The sequence below is a fragment of the Lissotriton vulgaris genome, chromosome 7 (assembly GCF_964263255.1).
Source record: "Lissotriton vulgaris chromosome 7, aLisVul1.2, whole genome shotgun sequence".
Lineage (NCBI taxonomy): Eukaryota > Metazoa > Chordata > Amphibia > Caudata > Salamandridae > Lissotriton > Lissotriton vulgaris.
Genome location: NC_141695.1, coordinates 1,034,133,433 through 1,034,152,948, shown reverse-complemented (window position 1 = coordinate 1,034,152,948; position 19,516 = coordinate 1,034,133,433). Strand labels below are relative to the sequence as shown.

Below are 19,516 nucleotides of genomic sequence, written 5' to 3'. Positions count from 1 at the left end.
CCGAATCTGAGGAGTGTACTCACGTCAAGGACATTGGGCTGCGCAGGTCTGAGGTGGCAACATATTTGAGAAGATTCAATGTACAGGGGATCGTTTACCCAACTGCCATCTCGCCACATTTTTCAAAAATGGTTTCTCAATGCAAATTCAGCATGACTTTGGGAAGACTAACACATAGTTAGTCAACTATGCCATGGAGTGTCTTGAGAGGTCACGATGGAAGCGTTCCGAAATAGTGCCCGAATGGTCCATTTGGATATATAAAAAAAAATTTAAAACTCCCTGAAATGTTTGTTGACCGTTAACGTTAAAGGAACTGCTGCTTGCGTTGGGATTTGTAGCTTTGAGCTAAAAAATTACCCAAGCAGTGGACTGAAAAATTTTACCTGAAATGCAGCTCACATTAAAAAAATACTCAAAAGTTACATTATCTAAATTTCTCTCTGAAATAACATTTGAGGCATAATCACTGTAATTTCACAAATGTTGTTATGTGAAATTGCCAAAATTATGCCAATTACATTGGGATAAATAACATTTCGGCCAGACCCGGTCCTCATGCCAGTGTGGGAGCCACCAGTTATTTGAAATTGCCCTACTGGTCTGGGAGGTCGGTCTTTGAAACTGGCAACCTGTCAGTACGAGGCACCACAAACACCAGCTTCCAACAGCAGTTCTTTCCGGCTTTGTGCTAGATCGGGCCCATTGTGCTGGGCTTCCACTCGGCTAAAGAGAAAACACCCTGATGCTTGCAGGGTAATAGAACCCGGGCGAGGTATTTATATCCTCATGTCATATTCACCATGAGACTGTCCAATCCTCCCTTCAAATTTTACATTTAATCATATTGAAAAATAGTAAAGGGGAGGAGGGGTGGGGGGTACACTACCACAAATTTGACGAGTTACTCATGCAGCTGGTTTTTTAGGCTGACCCTTCTAATGCATCGTATAAGTAATTGATTGTTTTTTTTTTTAACCCACGCCCTACGCCCCACCACTCCAGTCCTTATGGCACGTTGATGATGTGTGCATATACCAATAATAAAGGCAAGGACACTTGAGGGGATATTTAGGAGTCCGGCACAAAAGCCGATCGGTTTACGCTGACATCAATCAATCAATCAATCATAGCATTTTGTATAGCGCGCTACTCATCCGGGCGGGTCTCAAGGCGCTGGGGGGAGGGGTCCGTTTACTGCTCGAAAAGCCAGGTCTTGAGTTGCTTCCTGAAGGCGAGATGGTCCTGGGTTCGTCGAAGGTGGGTGGGGAGGGAGTTCCATGACTTGGCTGCCAGGTAGGAGAAGGATATTCCTCTGGCGGTGGCTCTGCGGATGCGTGGAACGGTGGCGAGGGCGAGGTTGGTCGATCGTAGCAGGCGGGTGGGCGTGTAGAAGGTGAGTCGGTTGTTGAGGTACTTGGGGCCCAGGTCGTGGAGAGCTTTGTGTGCGTGGGTGAGGAGTCTGAACGTGATCTTCTTGCTGACAGGGAGCCAGTGCAGGTCTCTCAGGTGGCCGGAGATGTGGCTGTGTCGGGGGATGTCCAGGATGAGACGTGGGGAGGCGTTCTGGATGCATTGGAGTCTTTTCTGAAGTTTGGCTGTGGTTCCGGCGTAGAGGGTGTTTCCGTAGTCGAGTCGGCTGGTGACGAGTGCCTGGGTGACCGTCTTCCTGGTATCGGTGGGGATCCATCGGAAGATCTTACAGAGCATGCGCAGGGTATTGAAGCATGATGATGTGACGGCGTTGACTTGTCTGGTCATCGAGAGGGAGAAGTCCAGGATGAAGCCCAGGTTGCGTGCGTGGTCCGTAGGCTTGGGAGTGGTGCCCAGGGCGGGGGGCCACCAGGAGTTGTCCCAGGCGGTGGGTGATGATCCCAGGATGAGGGCTTCCGTCTTGTCTGAGTTCAGATTCAGGCGGCTGTTCTTCATCCAGTCGGCGACATCTTTCATCCCTTCGTGTAGGCTGGTTCTGGCGGTGGTGGGGTCGTTGGTGAGGGAGAGGATCAGCTGGGTGTCGTTGGCGTAGGAGATGATGTTGAGGTTGTGTTGGCGTGCGATGGCTGCAAGGGGGCTCATGTAGATGTTAAAGAGAGTGGGGCTGAGTGATGATCCTTGTGGTACGCCGCAGATGACTTCGGTGGCCTCTGAACTGAACGGGGGGAGGCGGACTCTCTGCGTTCTTCCGGTGAGAAACGAGATGATCCATTCTAGTGCCTTCTCTTGGATTCCGGTGTTGCTGAGGCACTGCACTAGGGTGCAGTGGCAGACGGTTTTGAATGCTGCGGAGAGGTCCAGGAGGATGAGGTCCGCTGTTTCCTTGTTGTCGAGCAGGGATCTGATGTCGTCTGTGGCTGCGATGAGGGCGGTCTCGGTGCTGTGGTTGGCTCGGAAGCTGGACTGTGACTGGTCGAGGGATCCATTCGTCTCGAGGAAGGCGGCGAGCTGTCTGTTGACTGTCTTCTCGATGACCTTGGCCGGAAACGAAAGGAGCGAGATGGGGCGGAAGTTCTTGAAGTCGAAGGGGTCAGCTGTTGGTTTTTTCAGGAGGGCGCTGATCTCGGCGTGCTTCCAGCTCTCCGGGAAGGTGGTGGTGTTGAAGGAGGTGTTGATGATGTTCCGGAGTTTGGGTGCGATGGTGGAGTCGGCCTTGTTGAAAACGTGTTGGGGGCAGGGGTCGGTAGGGGATCCGGAGTGGATGGTGTTCATCGTGCTGATGGTGTCTTCGGTGCTGACCGGGGTCCAGGCGCGGAGGGTGCTGGTGGGGGGCATTGGTTTGGTGGTGGGGTGCGTGGTTGGTGCGCCGAAGTTGTTGTGTATTTCGGCGATCTTGCGGTGGAAGAATGAGGCGAGCGAGTCGCAGGGGTCTTGCGAGGGAGCGATGTTGTTGTTTCCGGCGCTGGGGTTGGAGAGCTCTTTGGCGATGCTGAAGAGATCCTTGCTGTTGTGGGCGTTGTTGTCCAGTCGTTCTTTGAGTGCTGACATCTTGGTGGTACGGATAAACTGGTGGTGATAGAGGGTGGCGTTCTTGAGGGCAGTCATGTTGTCTGTGGTCTGGTCGATGTGCCAGGCCTTCTTGAGGGTGCGGCAGTTCTTCTTGGAGTTCTTGAGTTCGTCGGTGAACCATGAGGCTTTCTTGCTGCCGGGTCTGCTGGGGGGGACTTTAGTGGTGCGAGTTCATCTGCGCAGTCGGTGATCCACTGTGTGAGGTTGTTGGCTGCTTAGTTGGGGTCCGTTATGCTGGCGGGGGAGTTCATGACATGAAATGCCATTGTATAGCATATGTTACAGCTACCTGGATACGCTTGGGCAAGTTGTTCCTCGCTTCACAGTGCTTTGCTAAATTAAAGGCTTACACATTTAGTTGGACAGGCACTTATTTGAATATAAAGGGTGACGCATATTAAAAACGGTTCAAACGGACAAGCCGCATAGGCAAATAACCTAATGTTTAAGGGTTGTGTACCCACTAATTGAACTTCTGAAACAAGAGGGGAAAATGAGCTGCACCAGATCTCCTGAGAGGCTTTGATCCCCTTTGTATGCGAGACAGTAAGCACTCCCCACGCAGACAATGTTTTAAGAAGCCCTAGAGGAGCCTAGGGGAGAATGAGGGGGAGGAGGGGTGTACCGCCCTCGAGGCTCACATATCCCTTTATGGAGACAGGGTCAGTGAAGTGCAAAGGTTCCTCTGGAATACTTGCCGTACATAAAAATAGACAAATCCATCAGCTAGTGGAGACCGCCTCAGCCAATAAGCATTGGGGGGAGGTTGCCAGGTGACGGACATTTTTTTTTTATCTCGGCGATTGAAGGTGATTTTACCAAGGATCCCAATCCCGTGGGCACAGAGAAGGTAATAGAATGATACGGACAGGTATATCATCTGAAACGCATTACCGGGGCAGTGTCGCAAAGCGAAAGCGTCACTCGAGATTGTGAAACATCCCCACCCATCATTTTACGAAGGCCAATTCACACTCCCTACCAAAAATATTTACAAATAAATAAATATGTAGAGTTCTAATACAAAAACTAGAAATACCTTGAGTTCCTGGCAAGCCGCCAGCCTGATCTGGCGCGAAATCCGGAAGTCCGGCAGCGTCATGCCTGTTGTGGGGCAGGATTTCCACCTTCCGCAGGAAGCCTGTGCCCAAGGAGTGGATGGCCGAGAGGAAAGTGGTGACGCGGGGCTCCCATGCCTGAAGGAGAGCCCCGCGGTTGCGGCAGAAGTAAGGAAAAGCCCTGGCTTAAAAGTGGCGGTTGAGACCGCCGATGCAAGTGCGGGGCTCCCATGAGTGAGCCACATTAATGCAGGCGGAGGAGATGACACCAAGGGAGTCCTGAGACGGAGCCTGTGGCAGCCACAAAAAAGCCCGGTGAGTGGGGTTTGGTTGTACCGTGGGGGCTGGTGCGTGTGTTTTTTATTGAATAACGGAGTACGTGTGTACTTTATTGAATAATCTAGTACGTTTGCACTGGTTGGGGGCGGCTGGTGCGTGTGTGCGCGGCTGGTGCGTGTGTACACCCACAGACCCCAATCGCCAAAGACCTGCACGTGCCCCGATCTGTACTGCATGAGAGGCAAGTCAATAACAATAAGTCTCGCTGGCGACAGCGCTTCGCGTTGCGTCGCCAGGTGCGAGACCTAAAAAGGTAGTACAATGTTGGTGAGTAATTTTCGACCACTTTTTGCGACCTCTCCCATTGTACTTAGGGCCCTAAAATCTTTCATTTGACCAAGCAAAAAGAGATTTAGAAAACTTCACAGTAGTGTCAAAGTGTGGGAAAAGTCTACCAATGTGTTTAATTTTCTTTAAGGCTGTTTTTTCTCTCAAAAAGAACAATAACGTTGCTCAAAGAGTGAAATCATCTTTCAACAGCTACTTATTTAGGGGGTTCTGTTTAGCACCACATGTTGCTGAAAGATCAATTCATATGTAAAACCAATAAACACAAAAATGAATACTTGTTGGTTGCTTATTGCCATATTGATGGGCTGAAAATGAAGTAAACAAACTGAACAAGACAACATGCAAAACAGACTAAAACACGTACACGCTCACCTCTGGAGCCACTATTGTACCTACATCAACTTTCCAAAGCTGCTTGATGAAGAAAAAGATTTATAAATATTTTCTTGTCTCTAGAAAAATTGCAGGATTGTTATATCACAGTTTACAATCAGAGATGTGAACATAAAATCCCCCATCTTAACACAGTGAAGCACTTTGAAGCAGCAACAAAACGCCATATGGTTTAAAATGTAAATATTGGTTTCACATAATTCTTAATCGATATTCTGGTGCATATATACAAAATAAAAAAAAACACTTACAGCTGTGCACATCATGTAGCCCAAACCAAAATCAAAGCGGCATTGCTCATTCATGGAGTAATGAATTCCTGGCAGTTGAGGGAGGGATGGCCAATCATGATCAAATGGATCGTCTCGGAGGCAGTCATAGGAGCTGCAAAAGACCAACATGATGTACAATGAATGTGATACTTTGGCACTTTTGGGGTTCTTTTACTTATTTAGCAAAGGTCTTACTAAATTTGTATTTGATCTCGTAAAGAACATAAGCTTTAAGTATTTTACAGTATATTTTTATTGGTTGAATAAGAAACATACTTTGGCAAAGTCATTTGGTCTCCCATGTGATACTAGGCACTGACATATTGGCTTTAAAAAAAAATACAATTATTACAAGATGACTGTTGTGCATGCACAAGCAGCATGTCAAGGTCAACATTGGAAAGGTTACAAACCACGTAGAGCCCCATATAACCTTTCATTGCGTGTCTTATTCTTTTGTAGTCCGGAAATAGAACCGAATTTGTGGCCATTCAAAAAGAGAAAAAACGTACTCTTTTCCAGGAGATAGAGTCTCTTCTTTGGAAGGAAGCTATTTCAATACTACCAGAGGCAGAAAAAGGCAAGGGGTTCTATTGGGTACTTTATCAGACGGGAATTTCAACAGGGGGCTTTTGGATACTGTTGAATCTGAAGTCAATCAATCAATCAATCAATCAATCATTGATGGGGGGGGAGGTGGGTGCCGCTACTGATCGAACAGCCAGGTCTTTAGTATTCTCCTGAAGGTCAGCAGGTCTTGGGTCTCTCGTAGGCTCTCAATATATTTGTAAAGACTCTTCCATTCAATGTTGCAGAATATAATTCTGTTGGTGACCAAGGGGCACTTCATGAGCACTTTGGATCTCCATGGAATATACTATCATGCCCCTATTTTCTTCACTCACCTGCAGTAATCTATGCTTCTGTGTGTACAGGAAATATTTTCAATTCTAGTCCTGCCAATGCCTAAAACAGCTCCCTGTGTGTTTACAAATGTGGTAGCTCCGTTGTTAACCTCACTTCATCTACAGGAGTTAAGAGCCTATCCTTATTTAGATAATTGGATCCTGCATACTCCATCATGGGATCAGCTACTTCAGGAGATGGCAGTGGTGTGCAACTGTGTTCGGCTTCAAAGGTTTCTTCTGAATTTGGTAAGGTGCAAGATTCTCTCTTCTATGATTTGAACCATCATGGGAGCAAGATTTTGCATAGACCTTAATAGAGTTTTCCTTCCAGAATAAAGAGATACCACTCTGAGGAAAATGGCGTCAAAAGTCATGCAGAATCATTTACTTCCATTGAGATAGTGGCTGAAACCACAGGGACACATGGCTGTAGCGGTGTTCAAGCTACCAATGGCAAGATTACTACTGAGGACACTGTGAAATCATCTTTATTCGGTTCAGTTTATGACCTTTGACCTTCTCTTGTTTCCTCCATGCACGTCCTCCCCCATAGCAACCCATTCTGCAGATAAAATTCCACTCATTCATTCAGGAGTTATTGAGATTTGTTGAGGGTTTACACTGTTTTCTAAGGTGGGTGCTATATGAGCTGTTCTAGTGGTTTCGTGGTCGGTTAAGTCACAACCCCTTAATATGAACAAGAATATCTTTATAGGGAGAAGCAAGTCAGGCGTGAAAGAGTTTACAGGCTGACTTTGCAGCAATGCCTGCTACATATTTAGTGATGAAACCCCCGGGCTTGCCCTTTGTATTACTACGAAACTAGTAATAGTCATTCCAACTAGAAGTCATTTATTTTCAATTTAGGGGGCCTTATTATTTATCAACATAGATATAGCCGAAGTACACTACGTCAAATACAACATTACATACTAGAATCTAGCTCTAATCAGAATAGTCCAGTGTCTGTGGCATAGCATGGCATTCAATAAATTTGATCCAATTATCTTGATGTGCTCTACTGAACCGTCAATTGTTAAAAAATGTCTGAATGTCATTGCTGGCACTGATACAGAAATACTGCTTTGCATTCTGTGGACACTCAGCATGTCCATTCATGTATCCATCACAGAACTGCAGTACATCCCAGTTAAAACTGAAAAAAAGCTATTGCTCAAAGCAGTCTAAAAAATAAATTACTATGCTTTGTCTCTGTAAAGAACAATATTTTTTCTACGCTGGACTGAAACAATCAACAACAAAACCAATTTTTTATCTAAGTTTTTCAGATCACATATTGTCTCTCTCTCTCTCTCTTTGTGTGGTTATGAAAAATTTCAAAGTTTAACATTTTTAAAGTATGCATTCAGTTTGTACCATCAGAATAATAAATCATCATGCATGCACAGATTAAAAAGTTAGGGGTAGAGATGACTCCCGAGGGACCCCATGCCTCAAGATGCATTACACGGAAGGAGCATAATAGATTATTTTCACTCTAACAAACAGAGGTGAACAGGCCAAAACTATAGCAACAATGCCTACTGCCCTCTGCCCGCAAAAAAAGACGTCACTGTTCATGATGTCAAACTCTACTGAGAGATCCAATAATATCTACAAGCTGACACACCACCACTGTCTGTTAGGCACCGCAGGTCATCAAGTAAAGCCAGCATTACTGACTCATTACTGTGCCATGGTTTGTTATTTTATATGTTGTTAGGTCATATGTTATGTTGCATTGTGTTATGGTACATTATTTATTTATTCATTGTTTTCTATAGCGCTAACTAGACCCAAAGGTTGGGTGTCCGAGCGCTTTCCATTTCAACCACCTTCGATATCAGCAGATATCACAATTCTTTCACGTCAAGAACCTGTCTATGTATTCCACTAACAGCATATATTTATCCATACACAAAACAAATGTAATGAGGAATAATATACATCATTAGATTACAATCCAGATTGTCGTGTCATATTTAAGTTTAAAATAGGACCATTCCTGAGTTCTTCTATATCCAAGCTGGTTATAGTATTCTTATGTTAACACATTGATCGTTATGGGAGACATTGACCCATCTGAAAGGACCTAGTCTCCTTTTTGAATCGTGGAGCATAGGTGATTCTTCTGATATTTGGTGGGAGCGAATTCCAAATCCTTGGTGCAGCTCCAGTGAATGCTCTATCGCATTTTTTTACTTACAGAAGAATGCTGGTTTCAGTAGAAAATCCTCCGATCCCTTCCAGGGTCTAGTGCCTCCGGATAGCGTACTTTTCTGTGCTAGTTAATGCAGAGTTTTATGGTGTATTGCCTTGTGTGTGATAAAAGCAATTTTTAGCTCTATTCTTGCCTCGTATGGTAGCCAGTGCTTTCAGATATTTTAGTGAATTGCTCGTATTTTTTTGTTCCCGATCTAAGTCTAGTTGCTGCATTGAGACAGGCTTTTAGGGGAGCTGGTGAGATCTTAGGGAGTCCTGATAGAGTTGTGCCTCCATATCCAATTCTTGATATGACCTGTGCCTGTACTGCCATTTTCAGATCCCCGGAATCAATGAGTGGCTTCAGTATTCTCGGGTAATTCAGATGAAAAGGAGCGTTTTTTGCCATTGTGGTGATGTGTGCTCATATGTTTAAATCTTTATCCAATGTGAGGCCAAGGGATTTGGTTGAGTCAACTATCATTGGGGTACCGTTTAGTGCAGTGATCATCTTGGTCCATTCTTTAACCTTGGATGAGCTTTTAGGAGGGGAGATCAGAAGGAATTAATTTTATGTGAGTTGAGCTTAAGATGATTGCCAGCTAGCCTTTCAACGGTTTTCTTGCGTGCTTGCTTCATGGTGTTGATCTCTTCCGGAGATGATATCTTCATATACAGCTGGGTGTCATCAGCATACATGTGAAAGGAAATGTTAGCCTTATGCAATACTTCAGTTAATGGTTCAATGTATATGTTAAATAGTGAGGGAGATAGTGTTGATCCTTGTGGAACCCCAATTTGAATCGGAGATGGTGGGGATAGCTTGTTATCCACCAGAAATATTTGCGAACTGTTCTTAGTAAGGAGTAGAACCATTTCAGTACAGTTCCAGATAAGCCCATCCAATTTTCAGTCGTTCTAATAATTTGGGTTGTTTTACTGTGTCAAATGCGGACGATAGGTCCAGAAGGATCAGGAGACAGGTTTCATCACGGTCGAGGGCTAGCAGAGAGTCATCTACCATGTGTACGATTGCTGTCTCCGTACTGTGGTTCGGTCTGAACCCTGATTGGCTTAGGGTGGGTAAGGAATTGTGGGTCGCAACAGTATTTTTAGGGTTTAGGGTGGACAGAGGTATTTGGGTGGCAAGGGAAATTTTTGCGTTTAGGGTGGGTAAGGGTATATGGGTGGCAATGGTATTTTTAGGATTTAGGGCGGGTAAGAGTTTTTGGGGGGCAAGGGTATTTTTAGTGTAAAGGTTGGTTAAGGGTTTCTGGGTTGCAAGGAGGTTTTAGTGTTTAGGGTGGGTAATTGTTTTTGAGTGCAAATGGTATTTTTGGGTTTGGAGTGGGTAGGGTTTTTTGGGAAGCAAGAGCATTTTTAGGGTTTAGAGTGGGTAAAGGTATTTGGGTGGCTTGGGAATTTTTAGGACTTTGGAGGTGAGTTTAGAGGCTGAGGGTCAATAATAAATATCATACTGGTGGTCCACAACGAATAAAAAATAACAAAAAATTGAAATCAGTTCTTTTCAATTACCGTGTTTTTTCACGATTCGAGTATGGTGTTACTGTCAAAAATGTTTATTATGAACTATATTAGCCTGTGGTCATGGTCTTTACCAACATGCTTGTTAGGTACACCAGCCTCTGGTCAACTGTATATAGCTATAGCAACAATAATACGGGAGATAATTGCCACAAAAACTCTTAAAAACTCTGTATAATAATCCAGTGCAATCACAACAGAATTTTTTTTTCAATAATCATGGCCACGGATAATCCCTGAGCTACTTGACGAATTATAAAAAATCATGGGTTTGACAATTCCCGGGGTACTAGTACTCAATGCTTCCCCGCTACCTTACAACCCCTCGACATTTTTTTGTCTAGTGCACTTGATAATATCGCAATCCCATGACTTTGGACGAGGTGCAATGCTTACAGCGTTGCGTAGCAACGGAATGGAAAGTCTTTTTTCACTTTTTTAGTAGTTCGTGATATAACGTAGCCACGCCCCCGCCAGGTTACTTCCTGGTTACGACTGACGCGTGGATTTACTGCCTTCAGACTCCGACTAAACCGTTTCAACAATCCGAATAGGTAAGCTAACATTTAACTGATACAAGCCGGCTTTTTAAAAATATGATCAAGGGCGACCTTTTAATCCAAACCATATTGATTAGTCCCCCTCTTCCTCCTCTCTAGTGATTCGAACATCCCCGACCTGCCATGACTTAGAATTCTGGCTATACGGTAATATTTATGTGCACAACCCCTTGTTCGGTGTATGTCCAAAATCGGTGCACAAGTTAACAAATGCCTCATCACGGTTTCCTTGTAGATCTAATACAAAGTAGGAGGCACGTTTTTTGAAAACACTCGAAGCCAGGCTATCTCCTCCCTTAAGGTAATACACGCTTTTGCCCTCTAACCTCCTGGTGAATGTTTGTTCGCACAATGTTCCATAATGTTCAATGATGCTAGTCCTCCTATAATGTAGGTCTGTTTTTAATGTTTTGCGTAACGGGTGCTTCCGCTATGACTTTCCTATGGGATAAGATCCCTTTTTGAATAGATTTTGATTTTTTTCACCCTAGGAGGCTTGCCCACCTACCCCCGCAGTCCTGATGAAGACCCATCCTGTAAGGGCAATCTACCCTACACCGCCTTACGGTCGAAACGTTGACTACTTCTGACATATCCACCATCTCCTAATGTTACTCAGGATTCACATGGCCATTTAGGAGTTTTGGTTTTTGGTAAAATAAATTGACAACTGCAATTTTTCGTGTGGCACCGAATTAAGGTTACCACCTCAAGAATGTATATATGAACATTGACTTTCTGTGTATATAAATGAATACTGTGTTCTATTTCCTTTTTTGGTCACTGATCTCCCTCACAGCACTTCCCTCCCCTCACATGTGGGCATAATAATATCTTGATTGTTCCAATGTTTCTTCTGGATACATACCTCATAACCATGAAAGGGTTATTATAGGTGCTTTTGTGAATAAAAACATCATACCTCTTTAAGTGTTTTTCTTTCTTAAAACTACGAAACCTTTGTACTGTATATAAACTGCTCCTTTAAGTGTGGGACCCCTCTGTCCATAATACTTAAATACCCAGGTCCCAGTGACTCCTTTTGGGTTTAACCCTGTCCTTTGTAGCGGATTTATGCTTTGGGCACTGTGCCACAGCTAAACAGTGCCACAGTGCAAGTGCTCCCTATGTTAAATTAATGTGCTAATTGGTTATTCCATGATTGGGTTATTTGATTTATCTGTCAGCCCCTAGTACAGTGCACCTTGTGTGCCCAGGGCTTCTACGTCAAATGCTGCTGGTGGGCTTGCAGCACTGGTTGTGCCACCCACAGAAGCAGCATGTAAAATGTGTCTCAGGCCTGCCATTGCAAGGCCTGTGTGCAGCCTAGCACTGCCATGTCGACTTGGCCAAGTGCACCCACTTGACAGTCTCTAAACCATCCCTTTGCTTCATATAAGACACCCCTATGGTAGGCCCAAGGGCAGGGTGCATTGTAAGTATAAGGTAAGACATGCTCTGATGTGTGTAGCATGTTCTAATATTGAATTACAGCTATTTTGGTTTTTCACTATTGAAGGCTACCTGTTCTCATAGGTTAGAATGGGCAGTTGGATTATTACATTCTTATAATCCTAACTGACGCAGGGAACATGGTAGAAATTCAAATTTGGTATGCCTATATGCGTTTGCAAATACCACTTTTAGAAAGCAGGTATTTGCTTGCCTAACCATTTGAGCCTGCCTCTGCTGGGTTGTATATTCCATGTCTGGGGTTGTGGCTGGGGAATTTCAGGAGACAGGCTGGGGGAGCCCAGTGGTGAATAGAGAGATCTGCATCTAGATGGGAGGGTGGAGTTACACCTGGGACCTGAATAGGGCTGGGCCTTCCCTCTACAATGCTGGCTCCACACCCTGTGGCTTGTCTGATGTCTCTGCCCTGCACAGTGAAAGGAGAGGAGGAATCATGTCAACAGAGGGCTCCAGAGCTGTATCTTCCGTCCCCTGTGCTGGCTCCACCTCCTGTGGGGCGGCTGATGTCTCTGCCCTGCACAGTGAAAGGAAGAAGAGAGTCATGTCAACAAAGTGCTCAGGAACTGGTTTGAACTAGGCAGAGGCCTCTCTGCCTTCAGAGAACAAAGGATTTTGGGGTATAAATATTGGGACCCGGTTCCCAAGAAATTAGATCACTTCTGGAACAAGAAACATTTCTACCAAGGAGAAGAACCAAGGAAGCTGCAGGAGTTTGGACTGCCCCTCTGCCACTGTACTGTTTGCTGGGTTGGCCTGCAGTGGTTGCTTCATTGCCAAGGGAAAGGAGAAGGAACTTTGTAAGGACTTTCATATACAGAATATTCTCCAAGGGCTTGAACTGTGCTTGCCTCCTGCTGAAGTCTCAGAGACAAAAGACTTCACTTTCAGCTTCTTCCTGAATATCCTCACTGGGAATTCTGACTCCAGTCACTTGCGTGCCACTGGGAGCTGGAAGCGCGACGCATTGAGAAGAAGCGTGTCGCCGCCGCAGCTGAAATCATCGCAACGCCGGAGAAGAGAGCCTGCGCCGCATCTCCCTGGAAGCGTGTGTCAATCAAAGCTGTCTGCTGCCGCATCACTGGAGAAGCATGACGCCATAGAAAGAGTCGCCATCGTATCACCGGAGAAGCACGTTGCAGGGCCTGTCGCGCTCCAAAGTACAGAGTCGTCGCCAGGCTGCCAGGGTGTCATCGCATCGCCGCATCAAGGGCGCCATTTTCTCGCATCGCAACCGGATCATCGCATTGCATCAAGGCGCCGTCTTGCACACCGCAAAGGGCCTGCAGGCGGAGAATCTACGCATGACCTCCGCACCGGTAAGGCTCACGACGAGTCCCCTACTCTGCGCAAGCATTGAGGAAGGACGCAACCATTCCCCCGGGTCACGGAACCGACACATCTCCCCTTTTGCGAGCCTTTTGTTCACTTTGCATTACACATCCAGGTACTTTGTTTGTTTACCAACAACTTGAACTAAGAGACTTTAATCATCTTTTAAGTAATCTTAAGTGTAGTATTGTGGATTTTTGTCGTTTGTGGTCTTGTGTTTAAGTCTATATAAAGAATACTTATTTTTATAAAACCTGTGTTGTGTCCATCTGTAGTGTTATCACTGTATTACTGTGTATATTCACAAATGCTTAACACACTGCCTCTGACATAAGCCTGTCTGCTCGTGCCAAGCTACCAAGGGGGTGAGCAGGGTTTATTAAGGAGTGTAATCCCCTTATCCTGACTTAGAGTAAGGGTCCCTATTTGGACAAAGGTGATAACCATTGCCAACTAGAGACCCCCAGATCCAACTAGTATCATGAAGGTTGAATATGAACTGCTCAGGATTGATTACAGAACATGCAGATTTGCATATTGATAAAATCATGATTTGCCCACTTGGGCTGAATTGTGTGGCTGGAATAGAGTGCAGGTCAATATGAGTAGGTTTATTTCTTTTTGAATTTTTGAATGTGTGAAATAGGACCAACAATATGATGGTGAGATAAAATAAGTCTACTTGGGCTATATTTTATGTATTTTTACATGCATGTTCTGCACATGGTTATTGTCTGTGTTCACAACTTGTTCCCAACACTGTGTGTATCATGTGATTGAGTAGCTAAGTACAGCCTTTACAAAGGTATTTTAGCCATGTCTATTAGTCAGAGCTGAGCACAACTAGCCAACTTGGGTCAGATTGTATTAATCTAGCAATGCTTCTCAACAAGTGCCAACCAGACATTGTCATTTATATATAATTTGTTAAAATATGTTTTATTCACAATTAAGAACTTGGTCACAAATTAAATGTCTATGAAATGTTTTAAAAATTATTTGTGAAATGTAACATACAATTAAGCATGCCACAGTATTTTTACTCTGTTTACCATCCAGAGTGTCACATGAATACATAAATAACATAACAATATGCCGGTTACTTAAATGTGAACAAGGCAGATACTTTGGAATAAATTGAGCTTTTATGGAGACCTTTGTGTGCTGGGGTCTGGTATTTGTACGTGTGACCAAGCAGTAAGTGCATTTTTATGGCTAGCCGACCTGAGCAGACAGTACCACCCTTTTTAAGGAGCACTGCAGCACATGGCCGGTCTGTGATGACTTTATACTTACCTGCAAAATACTTACATTTTTGTTGTAAAAGCATGTGTGGTAAAGGCATATGTGTGGTAAAAGTTTTCGCGCTAAAGACATGGGTGGTAAAGACAAATGCATTGTAATGGATCTGTTGTAAATTCATGCACGGTAATGGAATGTGTGGTTCTGTCATACAACTGTAGTGGCAGGTCGTTCCTTACTTTAGGAGCAGTGTGGAAGGAGGCTTGACCACATGATCTGGATTTCCGTATATGTGAGATGTGTGCGAGTAGGAGTCCGGACAAGTTGAGATGTCTGGAAGATTGATGTGAGCTTACGGTCCAGTTGGCTGTGATGTTGAGCTTGAATGACAGTTGTCCCATGTTGGAGGATGACGTGTCCATGGAAGTGGTGCAGCTGATGTCTTTCTTGTGGATGATGGTGATAGAGCCTCCATGCTTGTGAAGTCTGTCTTTCCCGGAAATCTTGTAGCCAAGAGGAAAGCTGTGGTGTTGTCAGGTGTCAATACCAGGTCACTAAGAGATCTGTCAGGAAAAGTAGGTCTGTGGCATTGATGTGCAGCAAATACCAGACCTCTGTACCATGTTTAGTGAATGAGTGGGTATTGAGGAGCATGCATGCATGTGCAAACTGTTGTATGGTTAATTGCAGGGATGTGTGAATGTAAGAGTGAGATGTTGGATGCTGTTTGTGCGGGTGCAATGAATGTTGGGTATGGATTAGTGCATGAAAAATTGCAGAAAGTGCATGGTAACTTTCCTTCAGTGTTGTGTGGTGACACGAGGCAGCTGTGTGTGGTGGCTGGAGCTAAGGGCACTGGGGGTTGCTGTTAGGGTAGGGCAAAATTCCAATTGAGTTCTGCACAAAATGTTCAAAGCTTGCATCTGAGCTCCTGACTGTTTTGTCATGTGATTCTTCAATTGTTTGCTGTTAGTGGCAGGTGCATTGTATGTCAATATAGGGCAAAAATAATGTCTCCCCCACCTCTGTGCTCCCATGATATAGCTTGTGGTCTTTCCGGGCCTCTTTGTCACACCACACCTTTTTCACTTGCTCAGCCTTTTTAGTCCTCTCATACCAGGCTGTCAAGCCCCGGTTTCCTGGCAAAAGATGAAAGGTTAACTTCATCTTCTGTGGTGTCTTCCCTGTTTAGACCTATAGTGCCAAGTAGGCCTAGTCCTATAACCCCCATCTCTTCCTCTCTCCTATCCCTCAGTAGACCTTTCCCACTCGATCCTGTGTAAACACCATACATTATTACCTTTGTAATTTTACAGTGCCTCCAATAGGTTACTTCTATGCAGACTCTATATAGTACTCCTCTTTGGTTTAACAATGTCTTGAATAGGTTGATTCTCTCAACTCGCTGGATAGACTCCTTGAAGGTTTAACAGTGCATCCAAAGAATTGCTCATTTGTCACTCCTATGTGGACTCCACACAATATTTCATGATGATTTAACATTGCCCATGTGGTTTGGGTACTCCGATGCTGTGGTAGACTTTACATATTACTCCTTGATGGTTTACCAGTGTCTCCAATGGGTTTCTTTTCTGTTGGTTTTCTCTATCCCCTGATTAGTCTAACTACAATACTCCTGGGTGGCTTAACAGTTCTTCTTAAGCATTGCTCTTTTTTCGCTGCTATGTAGACTCCACATAATACTCCCTGATGTTTTAACCTTGCCTTTACAGTTTGGCTCCTCTAATACTATTAGCTAGACTTCATATATTACTTCTTTGAGGTTTAACAGTGTCTTAAAATGGCTGTTCTTTTGTCATTCTTGGGTGGACTCACTATCATTTTCCTTGGTCATTAAAGAGTGTCTCCAAAGAGTTGCTCCTCTTCCCTCCCTGGTAACTCATCTGTCCCTCCTGGGTAGACTGCACATAATACTCCTTTGTGGATTAAAAGTTCCTCAAAGTGGTTGCTCCCTTATTTCCCTTTGGTAAACTCCATATCATGCACTGTGGTTGTATGACAGTGCCTCCACTGGGTTGATCCTATGTCACTCCAGGGTAGACTCCCTATAAAACTTCATGGAGGTTTGATAGTATCCCATGTGGGCTGGTCCTTTGTTAAACCTCTGTAGATCCTATGTAGACTTCATCTAATGTGTATTGGTGGTTTAACAGTGCCTGCAATTGGTTGGTTCCTCTGATACCACAGAATGAGAGTCATATACTAGAACTGACCCCAGTGTTGTACACCAACAATCTATGCATCTATTCTCGCACTCGTTGCAACACACATTCTTAGCACACTGTGAACCCATTTTGTCTTCAATCTACAGACACCTTCCTAATATTCCCACATAGGTCAACCCATAAATAGCACACTTTCAATCAGGCACTCTGAAGTGCAAAGGGCACCCATTTACTAACCAAATGCAAATCAAAGCACTTCACACCCTCACCAGGGCAATGAAGCGTTATACGAGTTATAGCTCTTATAACTCAGACCGCCCCTGAAAGAGCTTCAAGGCTCAGAAGCTGTGGTGTAACAAAACTTGAGGGTGTTCTACCTGCAAAGTACATGGAGGGTCCAACATGCTCCAAACCATCAGGAACTATCAGGCGACTGGCCCACCACTTGTGCACAGTGCCAGAAGGAGCCCCCTGGAGCTCGAGGCCCTCTGCCCGGGGGGACCGAGGAGAGTAATGTTAAAGCACTGCTCAGAAGGGGTATGGACACAGCAACATAAGTATCAGTACAATACAATACACTGCAACGGATTCCACATTAAAAGCCACCTTAAAAACTCACATTGGTTAGGTAAAAATAAACTGTGGTATGGTTCTCTTAAAGTTGCACATAATTGTTTATAAGGGGGCATGGCTACTGTGCTGAGCAAGATGGTGGCTCTCACCTGAGCTCTGCTGCCTCGTGGAGCATGGGAAGAGGATTTTGACCGCATTTGGACCCTTCCCTGCAGTCGACAGGCAGTGTATGCCTCCCGCTTCATAGTGGCTCGCGATTGCTGCATTTTGTAGGAATACCTCTTCTGTTTTTAGCCGCTTTTGCCGCAAATTGGTTTTCCTGACGTGGGTGGCCGCCATTTTGTATGCGTGGTGCCCGAGTCTTCTGAGGACAAAACCAACATGCTGAAACAAGTTGCTGCTGTGGTTATGATGACTTGGTAATTATACCACAATTACCATACCCCTCTCTGGTGCTACACAGTGTTTGTAGAGTGGGGATAGCTTTAAATAATAAAGGCATTTCTAAGCAAGCCCAGACCTTGCACTCTTCATGCCTTTTCCTCAACATTGTCATACTTTGTTTGCTCACATCTGTTTTGCTTCTGAGCCTCTTGGCTTCCGTGCCAGCTGAACCTGCTCTTTTTTCTCCCGCTCATGTAACTCTGTGATCAATTTTGAATGTGCGGATTCTACTGTATAGATCAGTCTTCCGCTTGTCATGGTGTGAGGGCAGGAAGGATACAGACAACTCATCTTTCCTTGACGTAACAGGTATTTGGTGCTGTGGCAATTCCTCTGGATTGGTGTTGTTAATCTTATCCACATGTTGCCTCCACTTCTACTTTCTGGTTTTTGCTGGAGCTGACTGCGCTCTAATTTTCTCACATGTGATCTACCTCTTTATGGTCGTGGATGGTTAGTCACTGATTGTGAGCTTGCTGCACTCAACAGCCTCCATCATATGATTTTGCCTGTTATCTACATCAATACTGTGTGTGCAATAGCTTCACACCCTTGTTGCGTCCTACAATATTGAGAATCTTATTTATGGGAAGGATCTCTACTTTTAAAAATCATCCTCATCCTCATCATCAAGTTTATCTTGTCAAGATGGCCAACAACTTCATATCTCTCACAAAGTCGTCTTCGTCTGGCGCCAAACCGAAGAGAGTCAAAAATGATCCTCCATCTCCAGTTCATTCTTCTTCCAATCTGCTCTTAGATTCTATCTTGGATGAACTACGAGCTTTAAAACCATTCAAGAGTGCCACTATTGAAAAATTACAACTGATTGAAGACCGATGGATCAATATGGAAGGTAAAATGTCTGAAATGGAACAACATATAAGTAATCTTCAAGATGTGTCTACTAAAATACCTATGCTGGAAAAAGAAATACACAAATTTAAACTCCACACCGAGGACTACGAAAACCGTAACAGAAGGAACAATCTTCGACTTTATGGTCTGCCCGAAAATATCAAAGGTCCGGATCTCCTTTCTTTTTCGAAAAAAATTTTGGCTGACCTTCTCAATCTTCAATCTTTGACTCCTCTCAACATCCAACGAGCTCATCATCTTGATCGACCTTAACCTCATTCCAACAAGCCATGTGGCATAATTTTGCTTTTTCTTGAATTCACTGACCTGATGCATGTTCTAAAAATTGCCAGAGAAAAACAGTGCCTTGTTTGGTTGGGACATAACACCTTCGTCTCACATGATCTTTCTAATGCCACCAATGCTAGGTGTAAAGAATTCCTAGCCCTCCGACTACAAATGAGATCTATGAATATCCGTTATGACATCCTACACCATTGTCTTTGTAAAATCACCCATGAAGGTGTATCCCGCTCTTTTGACGATCCTCTCAAGTTAAAATAGTTTTTGCATTCTATCATTTGAATGCTTATTGACACAAATGTTCAATGTCCTTGAAAACGTCTGTGCTTTTATATGAGTAGACTGTTGCTGTTTTACATTTCAATATTACTTCTTGTTTTGGTCTTTAATGTTCTTCATCTGTTTATGATGATTTAAGTAATCTAAATTGTTTCTCTTGTACTATTTTATTTTCTCTATATTTCATATTTCTTCATTTCTATACTCTTTTTATCCTCTTCCTCTCCACCTTTCTATGTTTTCTATATTGCCCATGAG

General features: G+C 44.2%; 1 protein-coding gene across 1 annotated transcript in view; it reads right to left on the bottom strand.

Annotated features, from left to right (window-relative positions):
• ADAMTS2 (ADAM metallopeptidase with thrombospondin type 1 motif 2) overlaps nucleotides 1-19,516 on the bottom strand; it is a 1,719,397-nt gene that overhangs the window by 691,343 nt on the left and 1,008,538 nt on the right. Inside the window, exon 9 of the mRNA XM_086931466.1 lies at nucleotides 5,336-5,468. Within this exon, the coding sequence (XP_086787592.1) occupies nucleotides 5,336-5,468 (133 nt within the window). The remainder of the gene's footprint in view (nucleotides 1-5,335; nucleotides 5,469-19,516) is intronic.